Source organism: Trachemys scripta, chromosome 21 (genome assembly GCF_013100865.1).
Source record: "Trachemys scripta elegans isolate TJP31775 chromosome 21, CAS_Tse_1.0, whole genome shotgun sequence".
Taxonomy (NCBI): Eukaryota; Metazoa; Chordata; order Testudines; family Emydidae; genus Trachemys; species Trachemys scripta.
In genome coordinates this window covers 243,544-253,271 of record NC_048318.1, presented here as the reverse complement: position 1 = coordinate 253,271, position 9,728 = coordinate 243,544, and the positions used below count along the sequence as shown (strand labels likewise).

The 9,728-nt window shown below is 49.4% G+C and overlaps 2 protein-coding genes across 6 annotated transcripts in view; both read left to right on the top strand.

Moving 5' to 3' along the window:
* The first annotated feature begins 516 nt into the window (after positions 1-516).
* LOC117868502 (zinc finger protein 436-like) overlaps positions 517-9,728 on the top strand; it is a 44,244-nt gene continuing 35,032 nt past the window's right edge. The window contains exons 1-4 of one of the 5 annotated variants that reach the window (XM_034754475.1): positions 556-610; positions 6,132-6,264; positions 7,297-7,385; positions 8,099-8,225. In XM_034754475.1, coding sequence (XP_034610366.1) covers positions 7,314-7,385; positions 8,099-8,225 — 199 coding nt within the window. In that variant the 5' untranslated portion in view covers positions 556-610; positions 6,132-6,264; positions 7,297-7,313. Of the gene's footprint in view, positions 611-6,131; positions 6,265-7,296; positions 7,386-8,098; positions 8,226-9,728 lie in introns of all 5 variants that reach the window. The other 4 variants (XR_004643652.1, XR_004643651.1, XM_034754473.1 and 1 more) reach the window with 4 other exon arrangements.
* The window catches only part of LOC117868503 (zinc finger protein 501-like), a 118,084-nt gene continuing 108,915 nt past the window's right edge, over positions 560-9,728 (top strand). Inside the window, exon 1 of the mRNA XM_034754478.1 lies at positions 560-610. The gene's annotated coding sequence lies outside the window, so the exon portion shown is untranslated. The remainder of the gene's footprint in view (positions 611-9,728) is intronic.

Sequence of the window (9,728 nt, the reverse complement as noted above, 5' to 3'; positions counted from 1 at the left end):
CCCCCCGGGCTCAGGGATCCCCTCCCCCCTCCGGTCCCCCTCATCATCGGCCACCCCCGAGCAGCGCCGGGGCGGGATCCTCACTAGAGCCAGGGGCCCTGAGCAGCACAACCCGCCCCGGCTCCAGGGGGCTGCGGCCGCCTCTGGCTGCGAGCGGGATTCAAAGCTGCGCGGGGGAATCTCAAGGGCTGCAGCGTGCGCCCGGGACAGCCGGCCGAGGGGGAGCGAAGCCGCGGGGTCCGGCCAGGAGGAATCGGGGACTGACCCCATGGGCGGTACTAGCGCGAGCGCAGCGGCTCCAGCGCTGTCCAGCCCCGCGCAGGCGCGTGCCCCGCCCGGGAGCAGATCCCCGGGGCTGCGAGTCAGAGCCTCTATCCTTCCCGCCCAGCGCCTACGGCCCCTCCTCCAATAAAAGGCCGAGTTTGACAGCGAGAACTACGCTTCCCAGTGTGCACCGGGAGGGGCCGCGTGGGCAGATGGCCCACTTCCGCTTCCCGCGCTACGGGAGAGCGCGTTGCCTGAGCAACTGTTTCGTCACTTCCGCTCTGAGAAGACCCCGGAATTACAACTCCCAGCCTGCCCCAGGGCTCTTTCGCCCTCTCGAGCCCAGGTAAGGAAGGGTCCCGGGATCAGCCTGACAACCCCCCCCCCCCACGAGGCCCCTGGCCCTGCGCCCCTCCCCCGGCCAGCGCCTGTCTCGCAGGCTCCTAACGCGAACTCTTGTGTCCCGAGATCTCTGGGCCTGGCCCTGCCGCTCCCAGGGGTCTTGGGCAACAGCCCCCCGCCCCGCGTCCTACCTCCGGCCGCCCAGCCTCTGGCAATCGGAGGGATGGATGGGGGGGGGGGGTCTCCTGCCTAAGGGGCGAGTCCAGGGGCTGGTGGGCAGCGGTTCATTTGCATACCCAAGTTTCCGATCTCGAAATAGCAGCGTGTCACAGCACACTCTGGCTGGACGTGGTTAGTGACGTTCTCCTTTTGACCACATCATTATACAATAGATGAAGGCGGATGTAAACACTGCGCTGACATTTCAGTGTACGGTGTACAGAGCCGTATGTACAAGTCATTGTCTGTATGGAAATTGAGTTTGTACTGACTTCCCTGGTGCTTTTTATGTAACCCAGGGGTTCTCGAACTGGGGGTCAGGACCCCTCATGGGGGTCACAAGGTTCTTCCATGGGGGGTTGCGAGCAGCTGTCAGCCTCCACCCCAAACTTCGCTTGGCCTCCAGCATTTATAATGGTGTTAAATATATAAAAAGTCCTTTTTAATTTATAAGGAGGGGTCACACTCAGAGGCATTTTATGTGAAAGGGGTCACCAGTACAAAACCACTGATGTAGCCTGTTGTAAAACTAGGCAATAATCTAGATGAGTTGATGGACCCCCTGGAAAACCTCTGCATACCCCCAGGTGTACATATACTCCTGGTTGAGAACCACTGACGTAGGGGAACCCAGGCCCACTCCTTGTACCGGTTTCCAACCCTGTACCCTGGGAGGCTGGTTCGGCTTTGCTTACCTTGCATCAGCCTCAAGTCAGCTTCACTGGGTCAACACATCCTACCATGGTCCCATGGGCAGGAGTCAGAGAAAGGAAGTCTCCTTTCAGGTGTAAAAGCAGCAACTGCTCCATGAAGGGTCAGTGCTGATGGAGCAATTATTGAGACTTTCCCTAGTCTCCTTTTCAGATTTTGCCCCATTTTCTCTTTAATTCTCCAGTGTTAATTTAACAATCTCAGATTTGGGATTTTTTCCCAACCATTTGACCTGCAGCAAATTTTCTCTCTTTGGGAAATTGTCCTGAATCATTCCCCAAACGAGAAGGGGCTTAATGGGTGCAGCTTGCAGAGCCCTGAGACACAGCTGCCTCTGGGGTGGCCATTTTCTGCCAGCAACAAGGCGAGGAAGGGGATGGGAGGAAAAAGTTCCCAAGGGAGACTGTCCAGCCCAAGGTTACACAGTCCTGGCTACTGCTACCCCCAACTGCCCAACGCAGCTCCCCCCAGCTGCCAGTCACCTGCCTGCCCCTGCTGCTCCCTCCTCTCCAATGCCAGGGAGTTTTCCTGCTTCGTACTCCCCTCACGTACCCTCTTAAAGCACCTCCTCAAAGGGCTCCCTGCTGCCATGTGAATGGTGTAGGGGTGAGTGGGGGGAATTATTACTGTCTGTTTATTGAACTTCCATGTACAATCCCGTCAAACTGTCCAACACTCTCACTTAATATAAACTCTCTTCAGAGCCAGGTGGTTTTCTCATTATCAAATGTTTCTTTTTAGACCTATTTCTTCCCCAATTCTGAAAGATTGATATAAAATATCCTGTGTGCAGTGCTGTAGTAGCCATGGTGGTCCCAGGATATTAGAGGCTGCCCCTCGATTTGTGTGGTATTCTCCATCCCATTCCTTATGAATCCTAACATGTTAACTTTTTTGCTGGCAGCTGTGCATTGAATGGAGCTTTTCGTTGATCTGTCTACAGCAACATGCAGATCCCTTTCTTGAGTTGTGTAGCCGATCATATGTTCTGCTGATATTGCTAGGTGTAATGCATATTCAGTGGGGGTTTCTCCCCTCTTCCTAATTTGTATTTCCTCTCCCTACTAGTGCTGGGGTGTCCTTCTCTTATAGGTTAGCGTATTAATGATCTCATCTTGGTGTCATGTGTCAATACGTTGCCATGGCACTCCTGTAGTCAGACATTTGTGGATGTTCTTTCTGAAAGCCAGTGTTAGCTCATGTTCCTCTGGTCGGCTGGTGTGTTTACGGATGAAATCCCCCCTTAGGCACTCTATTTCCGGTTCCCCAAACCTTAGGGGTGACCCTTAGGCCATTTATCTGTGCCGGAGTTCATAGACCTCGAGCCTTATGCTAACTGCTGATGCCAGTGTCATACAGGAGACCGGCCCGTGGGTTCCTTGCATTACTGCTGCATAAAATAAATGCTAAAGCTAGCTATATGGGCTACAGTTGATAGTTTATTTACCACCCAGTAGAGTTTATAAGTACCTCTAGTTTTTCTCTCCAATGTGCATTGCTTTGCATTTAGAAAGATAAGGTAGGTGAGATAATATCTTTTACTGGACCCACTTCAATTGGAGAGAGATACATTTCTGAGTTACACACAGATTTCTTCTTCAGGAGAATATCCTAAAAATTTGCCTCTCTTTCTCTCTAGTTATCTATTTCTAATTTAATATTCCCTGAGATTTTTTCCATGTCTCACTAATAATACAATATTAACATAAAATAGACTCATTTTTTGACCTTTTCGAATATTTAGAAAAGTTTTGCAGATGTTTCCCCATTTTCTCTCAATTTGTCAAATATGAAATTCACTCATATTTTACCTCTACTTACTATTGACTATCAATATAAAATGCTTCACATCTTTTCACTTTCTGCTCTAATTTGTGAGAATTGATCCAAAATTCTCCAGATTTCCACCCTTTTCTCTTTAAGGACTTAACGTAGACATTAGCTTTCAGATTTTGTCTTTTTCCATCTAATTATGAAATGTCTGCTAACAAGCATCTCGTATTTGGACGTTCCCATGTTTAGTTAGAGGAAGTTCTCTTATTTTGGAGGGAATTTGTTGCCTTAGTCCGGGGTGGGCAAGCTTTTTGGCAGAGGGCCACATCTGGGTGGGGAAATTGCATGCAGGGCCAGGGCAGGGGGTTGGGGTGTGGGAGGGGGTACAGTGTGTAGGAAGGGGCTCAGGGCAATGGGTTGGGGCAGAGGAGGGGTGTGGGGCATATGCAGTGCCGGATTAACCTTTTGTGGGCCCGGCGCCAAACATATTTGTGGGCCCCCATGGAGGCAATGGAGCATGGTGCGGGGCAAGGTGGGGGGTCAGCCAGGGGCATAGCCTGGCAGGGGTGGCCCTGCTCTGCCCAGCCCGATGGCACTATTTACATGCTGTCCCATACAGCCCCCCCTCCCCGATTTCCTATGGCCAGAATCCCCCTGGACCCACTATGCTCAGCACCTCCTGTGACCCCCCCGCCCCAAATGCACAGCATCCTGCACAACACCTGCGCCCAGCGCCCCCCTGCCCACAGCCCCACCACAACTGCCCAGCACCCTCAAGCCAGCACAAAACAGTTTCTATAGTACCTCACTGGTTACTCAGAAGTTCAAACAACACAGTTCCCTTAAAGTGCCCAGCCTCAGGCCTCCGTCCAGACACACGTCAGATATGATTACTGAAAATCTTATCTCATCATATAAAAGAGAGGTTTTTCCAACCCCAAAAGGATCAGCCACATACCCAGGACCAACTATAACTTAGAGCTTACCCAAAATACACGCTTATAGCCAATCCTTATTAACTAAACTAAAATTTATTAAAAAAGTGTTGGTTAAAAGATCAATATACATACAGACATGAATTCAATTCTTGAAGTTCAGATACTTAGCAGAGATGAGCTTGTGGTTGCCAAAAGTCCTTTTAGATATAGTCCATAGGTTATAGTCCAATGTCCATATTCAGGGTGACTCCAGTCAGTGACTGGGGATCTCAATCCTTATGGCTTAAGGTTTCCCCCTCTTGAAACCCAAAGCAGATCTGAGATGAAGAAGGATTATGTCCCAAGGTTCTTATACATTTCCATGAACCATGAGGTCATCTAGTCCAGCCCCCAACACTGAGGTGTTTGTTTGTCCAACCGGTCCTTAAAAATCTTCAGTGGTGGTGTAGCAGTGTGGACTCATCCCTGCAGCGCCTCCTGCTGGTGACTTCCAGGAATTAGCTCATTCCAGCTCCGGAGCGCCCTCTGCAAGCCAGTGATCCGCTGTCCTTTGGCTCAGTGTACCTCCCAGGACCCCAGTGCCCCTTTCTCTGGGTGCTGCCCCTTGGCAGGAACCCCTCAGTCTTAGGGTTTCCCTTTCCTAAGGAACCCCCACCCACTATTCCCACCTCACCTCAGTATAAGGCTACTGCCAGTCTCCATCTAGCCCCATGCCCTGGGGCAGACTGCAGTATCAGCCTATTCATCACTGGCAAGGTTGGGTCTGGACCTGCTGCCTTGGCCTACCCCTGGGCTTCCCTCTCTAACCACCAGTACCTTTTAGTCCAATGCTAGGCCACAGCCTGGGGCTCCCCAGGTACCCTGTCTCTAGCTCCCTGCAGCCAGGCCTGTCTCCCTCTGAACACATAGAGAGACTGTGAATGCTTGGCTCCCAGTCTTTATATACAAGCCAGCTGTGGCCTGATTGGGGTGTGGCCCAGCTGCAGCTGCTTCCCCAATCAGCCCAGCTTTTAGAGCTGCAGCCCTCTGCAGGGCTGCTTTTAACCCCTACAGCCCTCTTTCAGGGCTGGTGTCAAGCCCTCCAGGGCAGGAGCAGGTGTCCACCCTGCTACAGGTGGCGATTCCACAACGTCCCTTGGTAACCTTTTCCAGTACTGAGCTAGCCTTTGTCACAACTGAGTCATATGGCTGGCTCAGATTCAATTTATGATCCACCATAACCCCCAGATCCTTTTGAGTAGTACTGCCCCCTAGCCAGTTAGTCCCCAGTTCGTAGTTGAACAGTTGGTTTTCCTTCCTTAAGTGTAGTACTTTGCACTTGTCTTTATTGAATTTCATCTTGTTCATTCAGATGAACTCTTATTTATAAAGGTCATTTTGAATTCTAATCCTGTTCTCCAACGTGTTTACAACTCTTCCCAGCTTGGTGTCATCTGCAGATTTAATAAGCACATTCTCCACTCCATTATCCAAGTCATTAATGAAAATATTGAGTAGTAGCAGATGGAGGATTGGTTCCTGTGGGACAGCATTAGATACATCCTCCCTGTTTGCCAGTGAACCATTAAAATTACTCTTTGAGTACAGACTTTCAAGTACATCACATTTTCCTAGTTTGCTGATGAGAATGTCATGGGGTCTTCTGTCAAAAGACTTACTAAAATCAAGATATGTCATGTCTACAGTGCCTCCCCCCCCAAATCCATAAGGCCAGTACCTCTGTTAAAGCCAGAAATTAGATTGGTTTGGCATGATTTGTATTCGATAATCTATGCTGGCTATAATTTATCACTTTACTATCCTCTAGGTGCTTATACATTGGCTGTTTAATACATTTTTCTTTCTGGGTATCTAAATTAGGCTTGACTGGTCTTTATTTCCCAGGTCTGTGTTGCTCCCCTTTTTGAAGACAGGTTTTATGTTGGCCCTTCTCCAGCCTTGTGGCACCTCACCATCCTCCCAGAGTTGTCAAAGATCGTTGTTAACTGTTCCAAGATTGCTTCATCTAATTCCTCAGGTACCCCAGGATGAATTGCATCAGGCCCTGCTGACTTGAAAAAATATTTACATAAGTTAAATGTATTAAACTTCTTATTTCCCCATTGTGGTTTCTGTTCCTTCCCCCTCTTGGTTAAGAATAATTAAGTATCTGGTCACAATTACATTTTTTTTAGTGAATGTAAAAAGGCATTAAACATCTTTGTCTTGTTGATGTCTCTTCTTCTCTGGTAAGTAGAGGACCTACACTTTTCTTCCCCAGTCTCCTAATATAATTTACAGAACCCTTATCTTATTGACCTTTTTCGTGTCACTTTCAAGGTGAGTTACTTCATTTTGTGAGTTAATCTTTCCGATTTTGTCTTCACATGCTTGTGCAATTCTTTTGTACTCATCCATGGAAATTTGTCCATGATGCCACTTTTTATAGGATTCCTTTTTATTTTCTGGTCATGAAAGAGCTTATGGTAGAGCCATATTGGCCACTTACTCTTCTTTCTGTCTTTCCTTCAGATTGTGATCCTTTGCTGCTGCTCCTTTAATATTGTCTCCAAGGAACTGCCAGCCAGCTCTCCTGAACTCTTTTCTCCCTCTGAGATTTTATTCCCCTGGTACCTCACCTACCAGCTCTCTGCGTTGGTTGAAGTCTGCCTTTTGGACGGCCGTTGTCCTTATTCTGCTGCTCTCATGCCTTCCTTCTCATAGAACCGTGACATCGATCATTTTCTCATCACTTTTGCCATATTGCTTTACCATTCAGTTTCCTAACTCATTCCTTCATTCTCCAGTTACTGCTTCCATCCTCTCAAAGAAAACAGGTGGCCCCTGTACATTCCAAGAACTTATTGGACACTTTGTGTTTGGCTGAATTCCTTTTCTAACAGATGTCTTGGTAGATAAAGCCCCCGCTCCTCCATTACTGTGTTTTGAATTGTTCTATTTGCATGATAGTCTAGAACATCAGTGTGCAGGGAAAAATCCTGGGGGGAATTGTGCTGTGAAATGATTTCCTGTTCTGACATGTCTCCAATTGCCCTTTTTGCCCTAACAGGCTGCAGCGTAACATCCATGTTTTGCTCCAGCTCATTCTGTCCTTCCAGGGACCAGGGAAAGGAAATGGCTGCAGTGGAGCCATTTGAGGTACGGATTATCAGGGAGTTGCTGGTGGGTTCCCTTTGGAGGGAGAAGGGCAGTAAATACAGAAGGCACTTCTGAGGGGGCTGGCCTGGAAGTGGGAGGGGTCAGGAAATACACAGCGTGGAGAAAAAGACGGGGCCAGGACATGATAAATCTGCTGAGATTTGTTTACTGTGATGCCTAGGTCTCAGCAACAGATCCCTGTGGTTTGTGGGTGGGAATTCTCTAATTAGTCAAGCAGGAAACACCCCCCGCCCCCCCGCCTCCCCACACACACCCCGGACTGGGCTAGGGAAACTTACCAGACTTCAATACTGGAGCCTGAACCTACTAGCCAGAGGCTGCTGTGAGAGATAAAGGGGAACCCACCAGTGAGGCCTAGGGAAGATACCCCATCCCCTCCCATCCAGCTGCTGGCAATGAGGGAGTTGTCCCTGAACCTTGCTGGGGGCTCCATCTCCTATATTAGCCTCTGGCTAGTAGGTGACTGGTGAATGTGAAGACTCCTTCCCTCCCCCTCTGCTGGGAGGAGTGGGGGTGCTCTTTTTCTCCCTTCCCTTTGATGCTTTCTGGCTGCTGTCATGTGATGGGGTGTGGGTGGAACTATGCTGCCTGCCTGCCTCCCACAGCTTCCAAGTGATTGGCCCTCCTCCCCTGTGAGTAGCGGGGTTGTCGGTAGGCAGCAGGTACTGAGTAAGGGGCTTTTGCTCTTTCAGGAGCCAATGGCCTTCGAGGAGGTGGCTGTGTATTTCAGCAAAGAAGAGTGGGCTCTGCTGGACCTCACTCAGAGAGCTCTCTACAGAGACGTCATGCAGGAGAACTATGAGAACGTGACCTCTCTGGGTAAGGATTCCTGTCTCCTTGGTTATTAAAATGGGAAAGAACAGTTAAGGTTCACAACACCCTCAATGCAACCTCAAATTGTGCCCTGTTTCAGCAACACTCCACCAGGCCAATGACACATACTAGCACTTTGCCCTCCCTGCTACAGAACACTTTGGGAACAGAGCACAGGAGCAGGATAACACAAAGTCCAACACCTTCTCTTTGCTAAGGCAAAACTTGGCCCTGGTTATAGCCTCTGCAAGCGGTGATCGAAGGGGGGAGGGGAGGGCGGTTGGCTTACAGGGATGTAGAGTGAACCAATGGGGCGGGTTTTCATCAAGGAGAAACAAAGAACTTTCACACCGTAGCCTGGCCAGTCATGAAACTCGACATGAAGTCGTTTGTTTCAAATTCATGCATTCTTTATTAGTCACAGAAATAGGGGGATAACTGCCAAGGTAGCCCGGGTGGGGTGGTGGAGGAGGGAAGACAAGAATCATAGAATCATAGAATATCAGAGTTGGAAGGGACCTCAAGAGGTCATCTAGTCCAACCCCCTGCTCAAAGCAGGACCAATTCCCAGCTAAATCATCCCAGCCAGGGCTTTGTCAAGCCGGGCCTTAAAAACCTCCAAGGAAGGAGACTCCACCACCTCCCTAGGTAACGCATTCCAGTGTTTCACCACCCTCCTAGTGAAATAGTTTTTCCTGATATCCAACCTGGACCTCCCCCACTGCAACTTGAGACCATTGCTCCTTGTTCTGTCATCTGCCACCACTGAGAACAGCCGAGCTCCATCCTCTTTGGAACCCCCCTTCAGGTAGTTGAAGGCTGCTATCAAATCCCCCCTCATTCTTCTCTTCTGGAGACTAAACAATCCCAGTTCCCTCAGCCTCTCCTCATAAGTCATGTGCTCCAGACCCCTAATCATTTTTGTTGCCCTCCGCTGGACTCTTTCCAATTTTTCCACATCCTTCTTGTAGTGTGGGGCCCAAAACTGGACACAGTATTCCAGATGAGGCCTCACCAATGTCGAATAAAGGGGAACGATCACGTTCCTCGATCTGCTGGCAATGCCCCTACTTATACAGCCCAAAATGCCGTTAGCCTTCTTGGCAACAAGAGCACACTGTTGACTCATATCCAGCTTCTCGTCCACTGTGACCCCTAGGTCCTTTTCAGCAGAACTGCTACCTAGCCATTCGGTCCCTAGTCTGTAGCAGTGCATGGGATTCTTCCGTCCTAAGTGCAGGACTCTGCACTTGTCCTTGTTGAACCTCATCAGGTTTTTTTCTGCCCAATCCTCTAATTTGTCTAGGTCCCTCTGTATCTGATCCCTACCCTCTAGTGTATCTACCACGCCTCCTAGTTTAGTGTCATCTGCAAACTTGCTGAGAGTGCAGTCCACACCATCCTCCAGATCATTAATAAAGATATTAAACAAAACCGGCCCCAGGACCGACCCTTGGGGCACTCCACTTGAAACCGGCTGCCAACTAGACATGGAGCCATTGATCACTA